Genomic DNA, 13,928 nt, shown 5'->3' with positions numbered 1-13,928 from the left:
ACAGTGACTGAGGTAAACAACAGCTTGTAGGGTGTCTTGAGGTTGTCAATATTAGGTCAACAATATTGTGATGAAGTAAATTTTCAATTGATTAAATTGAGAAAACAGTTACAGATTAAAATAACTGTATTGCTAATGCATGCTATAACAGGGCAGCAGTAGGCCTAAAATGACTACACTGGTTACCCTGAAATTAAAGCTGGACACTTTACCTTTTTAGGTCATGGTCTTAGGAAAACTGTCCACTGGATCTCGTTGTCCCACTTGCCTTTTTAAACACAGATTGCACAGTGAGCGACAACATGGGAGTAACAGTTACTGATCATAAAGTTCTGTGGTGTGAGCGCCACTTCACTGCCACTGTATCCTCTGATCTGATATGTATGTAGTTGTGGGGATTTACATGATTTGTGTTTTTCAGATTGCAGCAGAGCGAGAAAAGGAGCTTCAGGAGCAGGAGGAGGAGAAGCAGCAAACCAGCATTGCCCTGAAGAAAGCCAAGGAGGAGCAGGCACCAAAGACCTTCAAAGCAGGTGTAGGGAAATACATCAACCCTGCCACAACGTAAGGAATCACACACTTGCATACTGATTTACTATTCAGCAAACTACCCTCTTCTCTCTGCCTCTGCTTTTAGCAGTGACTCATCCATAGGCATCGCTGACGTATATAAAAAGCTGCATATTTACAAACAGGCAGAATTTGAATGAAAATGTCAGTGAAGGGAAGAAAAATGAAGAAGTTACATCTAAGACACTTTACACAATGTATAACCCAGTACCATTTGTGGGATACTGAAATTACTCAATTATAAGTGCATTAACTGAACTGAAAATGTTGTACTTTGGCTAAAGTGCATATTAATAGATAATTATTCTCATGATTTTTCTCTCTTTGATGACATTTTATCTTCAGAATTTACCCATTTTATCCCACTCCTGTCATCACATCATGTTCTCATATTTAGATTTATGCAGAGCATGTCACTACTAATGCTCCCAAATAACAGGTCGTCCATTTCTCCAGACAGTTAAATGTAAAAGTGACACGTGGTGTGTTTCAGCACTCATTAATGGTCTTTTTAGGGGTTTGTCAGTGGGGGAAAATGCTTGTTCATTTTAGCATTTCCAGTAAGATTCTGCTCAATAGAGAAACACAGGGTGGGAATGACATACATAATGTTTATCTAAAATAGTATTGTGCTTTAAAATGGTTTATGCATGACTAGAAATTATCTATTGTTTGAAAGAATACACTGGAAGATCATATGTCAGGCTGTGTGATTACAGTCATTTTAACCTTGTTTCTGGGTTTAAATTGTGGCATGAAATATATATTATTTTTTTTTACATTTTATAAATGTCATAAAAAACTCTTACTAATCCTACATCAAAGTTTGTTTGTTTTTAGATTTGACATTTAATTAAAATCTATACATATTTTATCCACTCTCAGCTAATTCTTTTAGTTTTTCAACTGCTTGTTGACTCTATGAATGCGTCTCACCACTCTCACCAACCCCCCCCACATAAAACCATAGGCAGCGGTTTACACAAACAAGCTCAAACAAGCCGAGTGTAGCTACTTGCTCAACACTAAACAACAGAGAGCAGAAGAAATGTCTTGTGAGGAAACATCAGGCAGTTAAAGGCGTAGAGAGTATGGAAGCTGATTTTGTTGGAGAGATATTTATCCAGATATTTCAGATGTTTTTCCAGTTTGAAAATCTAGATTTTAGATTCATGTTCAGCGAAGTAAAATGATGTCAGTTATGTCATTTGATCTGTTGCTCATGTAAAAATATTGAACATATCAGCTCTAAGTTTAGATATAATGTTTAGGTAATGTGTTTACATTTGAGTTGGTTGACCAACTAGTCAATTGATTCATTGGAAATTAATCTGCAACCATATGGTAATTAATTGTTTTGGTCCTTTTAAGGAAAAATACCTCCAGCAATTAGCTTTTCTTCTTTTTAGATCTTTATAATCTTTTTGGACGTTTGGTCATTTGAAGACTTCTCCTTGGACTTTTGGAAACTGTGATAGACATTTTTTGTACTTTTTTCTCACCTTTGATTCAGTTAATTGAGAAAATAATTGACAGATTAATTGATAATGAAAAATATATATATTATTAGTTGCAGTCCTAAAGGTCAGATTCATAACAAGTAATGGGGAGGGCTCATGTGGATGTCTGATTGAAGGAAAAAACCTGTTTTTGTACAGCCTGTCTGAAGCATCCTCTCTCTTATGCAAATTCATCTATGACCTTGTCAGACCACAAAGAAATAAGCAAAAAATGTTGAAGACTTGCCCACATTATAGTTTCACCTCCAGGAAAGAGAAGAATAAAACATAAAAGGCCTGTATACTTTATACAAAGGAAGAAACAACAACATCTACAAAGAGAAAAGAGAGAACTCGGGCAAAAGGATGAACAGATCAGAGAAACCCAAGAAACTAGAGGCACACATCTGTGGGAAAACAGCTGATTATGATATTTATATATATGTGTGTGTATGTATTCTTCTCCCTCAGAAAACGTCCAGCTGCTGAAGAGGAAAATGGGCCGTCCACCAGCGGAGCAGTGGCCAAGAAGTCCAAAGGCAAGACCAGCTTCGGAGACTTCAGCTCCTGGTAGCATCAACACATTCAGCATTTACCCGTCTGTATTTTTACTTTTCTGGTTTAGCATGAGCAAAATGTATTTCAAATTCATACTTATCTAATTGTTTTTTATCTCTCAGTAGTGTTGTTGTCTTGTCAAATGAGAAATTAAAGTTACTTTTTTTTTTTCAAAGATGGTATCGTTATGTCATTTTATATATCTTCCTTCAAAGACACTGTGACTATTGATTTTAAGGCAATGTATAAAGTAGAAATATGTCAGCACTTATTAAGAGGAAACACTAGTCAGTGTAAAAGGTAATTAATCTTATATTCATCATCCAGGATAGTTAAGACAGGGCCAAAACCATCTGATCGATATCTTTGGTCCTAGACAGTTTGATCAATGTTTGGTCCAGGATGGTCTAATCAGTATTTGTGACCATGATTAACTCCCATCACCAGACTGTGGTGGCTGTGAAGAGAGGTTTCAGGATATCAGCGTTCATGTTCTGGTAAAGAATGACGACATGCAGCAGTTTCAGCTCTGAGCCGGCTACTTTGGCTCAACTCCAAAGTGTTTTAATGGATTTTCTTGTCACGTTTCTATAATCATTTAGCACCGCACGCCACAGAAAGCTTGAAAGTTATAGGTTGTATCAAAGTCAAGGCAGCCCACACTTGTCCACACTGGTGGTCTGGTTATTTTAGATACGCGCTGATTCTTCTCACCTAACACAAACCCTTGAATAGTTAGATTTTTAGTTTTCTTCATTTTAACTATTGTGTTTTTTTCAAAACCCTTTTTAAAATCTAAGCTGACCAAAATAACCTTCTATGAAGAGCTTCGGGGTTTGGAAAATGTAATCAAATGACCTGAAAATGCTTTCAGTTCTTTCTTCATTTTAATGAGGAACAATAAAAAAATGTCACTATTGTTGTTGCCTGTAGCATGCAGTTGGGGGTGTGAGAGTTGCATTGGATTGTTCTTCTGTTTTCAATAGCCATTATTAGATTTAGTCATGTCTGTATTGAATTGGCATTGTGCCTTTTTTATAAAATCTAATCCTATCCACTGTGATGGCAGTTTTTGTTCCTGTTTACCAGAACATAATTTGAAAATTGTTTTTGCAAAATAGGCAAAAAAGCTTTTGAACTGTAAAACTCACAGATATTAACATATAGCTGACCCAGAAAATGTTCAGAGAAAACTACATCTGTAGCTTTTTGAAGCTTTGACGTGCTCACTAGTGTTTTTCAAGGATAGACGAAACCTTTTCTTATTCATCTTATTTTAGTCAGCTTCGGTTCTTTTAGCTGACATAGTGTCTCATACATAGCTTCTTCTATTTAAGCTGCCAGGTCAATTTTTGCTGGAGAATCTTTCGTCTCTGAAGCATGAAATTTACTTGTGTATAAAAGCCTACATTTACTAAAAATAATATTTAGTGTTTACAAAAATGTTAGATTGGCTGAAGAGCTTCTGAAACACTAACGGAAAGCATTGGATGTGCAAACCTGATGAAGCCAGTGTATCTGGTGAACATCTGCAATTAGACGTGTGCTTGCTTCCAAAAAAAAATCTGTTTTGTTTATAGTTTTAGTGTTGTTTTATCTATTTTATTAGTCAGTAGTCTGATTTTATGTTATTTTTTTCTCACTGGATAAAATTTACTAGAAGTGCACAGTCTGTATGTGTTATGTGGAATTTCAAATTGAGTATCATAAATATCTAAAAATGGCCACCATGGACATGAAGTACATTTTCAAACAAACAACCTGTTCTTCACCAAACAACACCATTTTCTATACACTAGAAATGTTTCCTAGAAATACCAAAAATAGCAAGAGAACAACAACAAATGTAAAAGCTTTCATGGTCTGAGAGCTGAATCAACAATAACAGGCATGTAATTGCATGAAGCTGTGTGGGATCATTCCTTGTTGCGCTGGTGAAACGGTGGTATTGGTGATAGCACCCTTGTGTCACATAACTCATAATTTATTGGATGCTTGGTTATCGCCCTAATGCTGCTCCACTCGAGCCTCATTATTTAGCTGTGGTCTTGGCAGCAGCCGCCAAGCTTTGGGCTTTTACCTGAATGAATGCACCCTTGGGTGTCCTCTGTGTCTCCCCTGCAAGAGCGAGATGAAGCTTTGTAAATACAAAAGGTGGAAAATAGTTTTTGCCCTTCAAAAGCCAAGTTCCTGACCTACATGATTATCCTTTTCACACATGAAGTGCTAAAACTGAGCCGCAGTGTGATGGGAAAGTCCTTCGTTGTCCCAACTGTCCTGTCAGCACAGCGGCATAAAATTACTTCCAGCAGGCTGTAAGTCACTAATTAAATGAATAATTGAGGTCTGTGGTCCTTACAAGCATTAGATTGGTGATTTGAGACTGTGTAGTGACAAGCAAACAGTAACTTTAGGTAGTAACTTGCTTACATAATGTAGGCTGCTCACGTGTTAAAGCCAACACATGGCCGAGTTACCAGATTATTAGACCTGTAGTGAAGCCTTGTAACACATACTGTTTGTGATGCTTTAAGCATTTACTTTTTATTGGTGTTGTTGTTTTTGTTTTCTAGAGCCAACTGTTTCTCCATAATATATGATCCAGTTTCACCAAAACCAGTGACATAGTTGGTGGTGTGTGACTTAGTGCCATAAAGCACCTCTCCTGACCCGGAGCACTGAGTTACATCGTGCAAAAACAGGCGTGCATGGTGCAGAGTTGGAACGACCGAGACACCATTCACCCTATTACAACTCCGTGTAGGATCAAAATGATTTTGAAGCTGTTATTTTAAGGTAGAAAAGTTACATAATGTTGCTTTAGTTCTTGACTTAGGTAACAATAGTTTTGAAAAAAACATATCTGAACTCACTTTTCCTGAAGCTTTCAACCACATCTCAACTAGCCTTGTAACTGGAAATGAGGTTGTCTCTCGGCCTCCTTGTGCCCTGTTTGGAAGTCACAGAGAGGAAGTCACACTGGCACATTTTTGTTGATCTTAAAGACGCAAGTGTGATTTTCAAGTAAGTTTCTTCATTATGAACTTGTACCTACATTTTATCATTGCCAACAGAACCTGTCTGTGTTGTAATATGCAGTGTTTTATCTCATCTGACACACTATTGCACAGCATGGTAAAACAGATGGGTTTTGTCGATCTGCACAGTAAAGTCTGTCATTACTGTGCCCTGAGCATTTACAGTGTTCAAAAATGAAAGTATTGGTATTAACAACTTTATTATATGTTTTAAGCTAGTTATTATACTAGTAGTATGGCTGTAACAGGAACAATAGAAACTCGTTTAGCATTTGACTACAGACAACTTCTAGTTTCAGTAGAGAAGAGAGAGAAGTTAACTTTAATAGGCAGGAACAGCTGTCTACAATAAACGCAGTTATTAGGTATCATGTAGACAGTTGTTCTGTTGGATACTTACAATCATTGGTACTGCTTGGATCCAGTTTTATCTCATATAAAAGGCCAAGTAGAGGACACAGTCTTTATAAAGTCCTCACCCTACCTCTTCAGTACTGTAATAAAGATTGACCAGAAATCTCTTTAAGCGTACGTGCTTAAATTTGTAATGCGAGTCAGTGCACATTATCATCTCTCCCCACTCATTCTCACTTTTTATTTCTAGGCCTCCTTTTGAAGTCGACCACTGAGAATACAGTAGACATCAGCAGAGATACTGTAGGGAAAGAGAGGGGGTGTACGTTGAGGTACTCAACAGTCAGCTACTCCCAATCCAGTTCAGCAGCATCCTCCAGATTTATCACAACTCTTTTTAAATCTCAGTTGTAATACTGTAATTTCAAATTTTGTAATGTCCTCATTCTCAGTTTTATTTTTCTTTTTTATGTAACACAGAGTAGCCCTGATGCAGGACTATGTACACAGTACACATAGTCCTGCATCATAGCATGTCTGTCAGTCAGTCCACCACTTTGGTCCAGACTGAAATGTCTCAACAATTATTGGATGAATTGCCATGAAATTTGTTACGGACATGAGGCTGACATTTGTGGTTTTAAATAAAATGTCTTTATATCTACTGGATGGATTCCCATTAAGTTTTGTACAGGCATTCATGTTCCCATCAGGATGAATTGCATGTTAGAATTTATTTATGTTAGCTGGCTAACATAGGCAGCAGGGTGCATGCAGATCCTGTAGTCTGTATGATATAAAACATGAGTGCGTGACTTGACTTATCAATGTGACAAGCTGCGCATTGTTCCAATTTTTATTATTTATTATTTTTATTCACAGTGTATTCCATTAGACATACCATTAATCAGGGTTGCCCTTCAGGTTAGAGCAACAGCCCCTTTGAGGAAATATAAACAAGTTTTTCCACAAACTATTCTTTTCATTTACCAAAACCCTGTAAACCTCTCAAACTTAGCCTTAATAAAATAGTCTAAATTGCCTAAATTCCACTCAAGGGAAATACCTGGGACGTTAGACTAAAAATCTGACCAAGAATTCCATATTAACAGTAGCCAGTGCCTAGTGCTACATAGAGTATTAAGGTTCAATACTAAATGCAGCATTGTAATGAATAGCAGTTGAAACAGCCTTTGATTGGACACAAAATTCATGTTCATTTGGATTATACTGTCAGCTTTAAACTGTGTTTGGCCAAAAACGTCTGGCTCATAGAGATGTTCCCTCCAGAGCCCATACAAAAATCCAACCTTCAGCATTACCGGGCCCAAAGGGACCTGCTGTCAACATCAGTGTGACCTTTTTATATCTCTCCTTTTCGAAATTACAACCATCAGCTGTCTGTGTGTTTTCATTTCACAGGGCAGCCCTCCATTTTACACGCAGCAACCATTTCATGGGAACTGTTCTGAAAGTGACAGAGATCACTTGTTACCTTTTAAGACAAGGAAATGAATCACCCATCCTGGAAAAGGAGGTAATCCGTGACTCCCAACACTCCCTTCCTCTCTGCACCACAGCAAGGGCAAAGGGTTTATTTGAGCTACATCACAGCTGTAGCTTTTTAATCTAAAACATTTATGATGTTGAAGTGAGCCACAGAAGCTGTCCACTATCAGAAAAAGCTCCTATACAGACACTGTTGTGGATTATGCTTGAAACAAATCTCCTCTCAGTCATATGTAGAAGCAGTTAAAAGCTGTTTAGAGCTATTAAGTGAATATCATTTAGTGTTACATGACAACACGTCACAGCTGTCTCTATTATGCTAATACGCAGGTATATCAAGTGGCAAAAAACTAATGTTGTGCTTTCAGGAAAGGAATCCATGTATAATGTCAGAAAATGATATATTGAAATGAACTGCCAGTGTAGATATTACCTGGTTTTATGTATATATGCGTAGATGGAGAAATATCAGTTTCACAATTAAATAAATTAATAAATGTATCCATTTATTTAGAATGAGTTGGAAATATCTGATTACCCTAATCTAACTATCTAATTTATTAGCAAGATAGTGTCAGCTTTGTCACTTGTCAATTAGCTATGTAGCAGTTACCGAATAACGTGTAAATATTTAGTAACAACTAATCTCTATGTGGGGGTACATGTAATAATAATACATAATTATATTATATAGGGACATCGTCACAAGTATTAACCAAGGAAAATAAGACAAATCTATGCTTGACAAACATTTTACAATTCCTCATGACAATGAATTATTTTCCACCACATAAGTAATTCATTTTATGTAATGTTGACACACACTCCTCTCTTGAGCGACTAGCAGTGATTACAGCCTTTTGAGAATCTACGTAACTGGAGACAAAACTTTTTTTCCCATCCGCATAGATCATAAACACTTGACTCATCAATACCATTTCTTAAATATTGTATATGTAATATACTGCTTATAAATGCTAAATAGGGTGTTTCCCACTCAGCTAAGCTTGAATTTGCCATAACTTGGTGCAACTGCCTCCTGATAACAAGTTATGGTAAACTTGAGCATCCATAATGAGGCTGTTCAGGATGTCTCTAAATCATTTTTATGCTTTTGAGCTGCAGTAAAAAAGCATGCTACTGGGGACTCGTCAACTAAATGAACGATGACTGCAGTTTGGAATTTGTGATTATGTTCTTGTTTGTTCAGTGTGCTTTCAAATGAATTCCACTTAACTTTTACTAGAAAGTAGAAACGGTAAACAGTCTTGATGCTTCTTCTATGTTGCTAAGCAACAAAGGCAGCAGCAGCCTTTGTGTATGAAAGGGACGATCCAGGCAATTTGATGGTTTTCAAGGGACAACATGAAAGGGTTTGAAATAATCAACAATGCTGCTTTCCCAAATATATTTTACTGGCTGTTCTTTGTAAAGGGGACTGCAGGGGATTATCAAAATGGCCTCTTTATGCTTCTAACATCATTCACCAGACCTTTCCACACAGCAGACACAAGGAGATCAAACGAAGTATCATGATTACTGCAGGAAAATTGAGCAGCTGCAGCAGTAAATAGTAATTGAAAAAAAAGATGAGAAACAAGGAAAGCAGTAAAGGGTCTGTTAATCTAAATTATTTCTCCCAAAAACTTTTCCACTCTTACACCTCTGCAGCCATCCTTATACTTCACCAGTGGATACATGTGATTTGTTGCTCCTGTCACCAGGATGTCAAGAATACAGATGTCATCTGCTTGTGCCAGACTCTCAGATGCTGTATGGATTTTTGTGAATTTACTTGTAGACATAACATAACTCTGTCTTCATATTTCTCTGATGGTTGAATTTGTCTTCATATTTCTTTGATCAAGAACATTAACTCCATCCAGAAATTGCTACCTAAGTTTCTGTGTCAACTAAAAATAAATTCGGTAGGACAGATAGGAGTTGATACTGATGGATTAGGGCAAAACTAAATAACCAGCTTCCAACAGAAATCTGCCAACATGAACACAAGGCCAGGCTGAATAATGTGAATCGATATGACAAAGAAATCTCACTTGCATCCTTAAACCTGCATTAACATATGTTTTGGCCATCCATGCATCAATTTCCATCCACTTCTCCAGGGTTTGGTCACAATGGCAGCAGGTTAAGCAGGGTATTTCAGATGTTCCTCTCCCCAGCAACATCTCCCACCTCCTCCTGGAGGTAACCAAGGCGGTCCGAGGCTGCATAAGATATATTACCCCTCCAGCAAGTTCTCGGTCTACCCTGGGGTCTCCTCTCCTACCAGTTGGATGTGCCTGGAAAACCTCTAAAGGAAGCCGCCCAGGAGGCATCCTGATCAGATGCCCCACTCCCTCAGCGGGGTCCTTTTGATGTGAAGGAGCAGCAGCTCTACTCGGAGCTCCTCACCCTATCTCTCTGAGCCCTACACAGCATACTCCTTTTGGCTGCTTGTATCTCATTTTCTCGGCCACTATGCTAGCAGCTATGGCCATCGGGTATATTGTCAACCTTTAAGAGCGTGTTAACAAACAGAGGTTAATTTACACATCCAGCAACATTAGCATTCAGTGAGCATTGTATCTGTGTTCACCCAATAAATGTAAGTCCAACATGAACTCATCTTTTAGCTCTGGTTCGGTCTCCATCAACTCCTGAGAAAATTATTTGACTCAATGTTCTACTGTGTACACCAGCTAGTAGATAACATTGTCTATCTGCCATCTGGTGCTGGGCAGGTAGTTAAATGGCAGTGATGAGAGCATTTAGAGTGAACCAAACAATAAAGTTAGGGTTGGAAAATCAAAATACATATGTACATGTTTGTTTGTGAACGTAGGAGGGTTATCTGTGCCAGACTGCATGTAGAAATGCCCCACATTGTGACGAGCCCTGTGTTAATTGGTTATATTAGTACAAAAAGAGGACTGTTTGAAGCTCCAGACAGCTGTAAAACATCTCAGACCTTGACGTCCGTCCTTACCTGTTCCTTTCAAAGAGATAACTGCTAATGTGACAGCCTCCCTTGTTAAGTTGGTGCGTCAGCAGAAGATCTCAGACACTGTGTTTGGATACACATCTCTGCCTCAGCCCTGTCCTTTCAATTACATCACTCACCACCTCCCTCATTGGACAAAGTGCCTGTCAGCCTGACACACTGACCAATAGTGGCTTGTGTGGCGCCTGGTGGTTTGGTGGAGGGGAGTATGGCAGATGCAGTGCTGTAGCCATGGCGACAGTGGATGCTGAGCGCTGCCACGACTTTGTGTAGGCAGAGTCTGAATTGGGATGACATCACTCAGGGAGACAGGAGAAAAACAACATCTCCTTCAGTTCCTGTGTCTGTTTTTCTGCCCATGACGATAACACCAAATGTTATTTAGAGGCTGATGCAAAACCAAAGACGTTATGTTGGACAGAAATATCTAAAAATTAAATTTGATGTCCTGCAAAGCATACAGAAACTGTTTACGTTTTTATGATGTGTGTAAAAAGATGTTTATGCAAGCCAGTACTAATTGTTTTTCAGTGTCTTTCACACCAGGAAATGTAAAACAAATGCTAGGATAAAACTGAATTTAAAACACAAATATAGCAAAAAAGCATGGAAGCATCAAAAATCCCTGATTAATAGGGTGGGAAAGCTTTAACTATCTGACTGTAGAATGAATATACTATGAAATGTAAAACTCCCAAATATACCATAATACCAAAAAGGGTCAGAAAAAATGTTAGTTATTTATTTACAAATTTAAAATATTTTGAAATATTATTTATTATATAAATATAATTTATATATTTCAGATAATACTAGATTAATAAGTAAAAATGGTAAGAAAATAACATTTCAGTGCAGCTTTACTGACTGTTTTAAGTAGCTGTGGTTTGGGAGGGAGGATCTGATAAAAGGCCAATTTCACCCCAGTTACACTAGTATGTAATTGTAGGTTGTCACTTGTGTTGCTGTTTTCCACTGCATGTACACTTTACCGTTTCCCAGGTGACAAAATGGGGAACAAACACTGTACCGCCATTGTTGTTTGGATGCTATGCACCTCTTCCTTGCTGAACCTCCTCTCATCCTCTCTCTCTTTCTCTGGCTCTGACTCACCGCTCAGGGGATGAGGGCCGGCCCCTCCTTCAGATGACATCAGAGGGCTTGAAATAGCAGCAGCATTAAAGCTTCCAGTCATGGGAGCCTGCTGCGAGGCCTGCAACCCAGGGCAGCCACTTCCAGCTGAGGGGGAATGAGCACAGGAGGGACAGAGCGACGGACGGGAGTGAAAAAAAACAAAGTGACAGAGGAGATAATGAAGTGGTGGTAGCAACAAGTCAAAGGGGGTCGTTGGCTCGACATTCTCTGAGAGCTAATATTACACGCAGAGGGGGTGCAAAATATGAGAGCAGCAATTATGTTGTGTAAAATGAATTGTTCCCAAATAATCTTTCACTGGTGGACCTTGTGTGTCTGATGTCTATCATAACAACTTTAACTGACTTTAAAATTATATTTATTTGTGAATTAGTATAATCTTATTTTAGCTAGTAATCTTGACATTCTTTTTCTCTTTAAAACTTTCTTTAGAAAGTTTGTAGTGCCTAGCATGCTACCCTAGTGTCTCTGCACCAAACCTTTCTGTAATCACCTGTTAGTCAAACAGTGCAGCTAGTTTTATTTCAAATTTCAATTGATAAAGTTTAAGAGAAAAAGCATCAACTATAGAAACTTCCATGATCTTCCATGATGGCAGTGTAGGGGTTAAGGGGCTCATGCTAACTTTCCATTTTAACAAACAAATTGTTGTCTTTCTATTGTTTATAGCTCATAGGCATTTTGTTAGTTGCTTGGAACACAGAAATTGAAAGCAAGCAGGATCACTAATCAGTCAAATTATCTATTGGGAGGTAGGCTTGATGTCACTTCAAGGCAGGAAGCAGCAATTAGTGGTCATTAGAGGAATTGCATGTAAGACAATATTTAACATCCTACATTTTTCACTAAAGCTCATTCATCCATTTCATGTTTATTGGATAGGGACAATACAGCTTGGATATAAAATTGCTTGCTATGAGAGCCTTTGTAATTGTTCCAAGTTGAAACATTTTCAGTTAAATTGACTTAAATACAGTTTCATTGCTTCTCTCCATGCTCAGTCTGAAGACAACTTTAGGGAGGACGTCAGGGTGGATGTTTGGACATACAAAGAGTGTGACTTTGACAACAGCACCCGCATTTCGCCTTCCATTTCCTATCCACCATCAATAATGCTATTTTTATTTTTAGCATTCAGTGTGATAGATCAATAGATCAGATCAGAAAATGCTCATATGAACTGCTTTGGAGCTGTCACTATGATGTTTAGGTAATAGCAGCATTTACCATGAATGATGAGTCACTCCTTTTTTTAATCATCTTGCAAAAGAGAACAGACACAAACAAAATGTATAAATTACTTTAAATAAGACCAGTTGTTAAGTAAAGGCTCAACCTCCCTCCCTTTCTCAGTTTACCTCTCACTCTTGTTTCCCTCACTTACTGTTTATCTTTATCTGTCTCCTTCCTGTCTCATACACTGGACATGTCTATGCTGATGGAGTGTGAACACGATATGGTCATTCCAGCGACTGGACGCCTGAACTATGGCACACCCCCCCCCACACACACACACACACACACACACAAACACAGAGACCCTCCTGTGGAAGAGCTTGAACCGTGTGACCAAGCGTCGCAGAGAACTAGGTCAGGAGACATGAGGACTGTGAGCATGGGAATAACTCAGGCCAACATAAACAGCCAACACCACTACATCCTGTCTATCTGCAGCCATCCCACCAACAACAAACCCATTGCTACTCCGTCCCGCTCTCTCTCTCTCTCTGTGTGTGAGTATAATCCTTTCCACAGTCTACGGGGACGAGCTGCAAATGAACCAGCTCTATCGCTCCCTCTCTCCCTTCACTTCCCCTCTTGTTCTGTATCTGGGCTTTGCACATGAGCCCCGAGCAGAATTACCCTCCCCATGCCTCCACCTTGCAGTAGATAAGCCCCGAATTGCAGAGAGCACTCTTGCCCTTAATGACTGCTACAACTCTATCACGCCTTTTTTTTTACCCCCTCTCTTTTTCCCGTCCGCCAAAAGGTCTTTTGCGTCCGCGCTCGTTTGTGTCGCAGTGACTCCTCTGTGTGATTAGGCCGCCACTCCAGCTGTGCTATTTAGACATGCATGGTTATTGTTTACACAAGCGCTCAGGACGGCGGTGATAATACCTCGGTGTCATTCCGCCGCTGACACAGTGTTTGGAGCCGGGCTTGTTTGCGTCGAGGCTCTCGGCTGCGTTTGGAGTTTCGTGTACTCGTTTCTGGCAACTCTTTGAGATGCACTATGCAAAT

General features: G+C 38.8%; 1 protein-coding gene across 1 annotated transcript in view; it reads left to right on the top strand.

Moving 5' to 3' along the window:
- ppil2 (peptidylprolyl isomerase (cyclophilin)-like 2) overlaps positions 1-2,804 on the top strand; it is a 28,752-nt gene extending 25,948 nt beyond the window's left edge. Inside the window, exons 19-20 of the mRNA XM_035658812.1 lie at positions 422-564; positions 2,541-2,804. Of these exons, the coding sequence (XP_035514705.1) occupies positions 422-564; positions 2,541-2,643 (246 nt within the window). The 3' untranslated portion in view covers positions 2,644-2,804. The remainder of the gene's footprint in view (positions 1-421; positions 565-2,540) is intronic.
- The last annotated feature ends 11,124 nt before the right edge of the window (positions 2,805-13,928 follow it).

The sequence above is a fragment of the Morone saxatilis genome, unplaced genomic scaffold (assembly GCF_004916995.1).
Source record: "Morone saxatilis isolate NCDOM2014 unplaced genomic scaffold, NCSU_SB_2.0 Contig16, whole genome shotgun sequence".
NCBI classification, from domain to species: Eukaryota; Metazoa; Chordata; class Actinopteri; family Moronidae; genus Morone; species Morone saxatilis.
The sequence above is the reverse complement of the archived record's forward strand: the minus strand, read 5'-3'. Positions and strand labels throughout refer to the sequence as shown.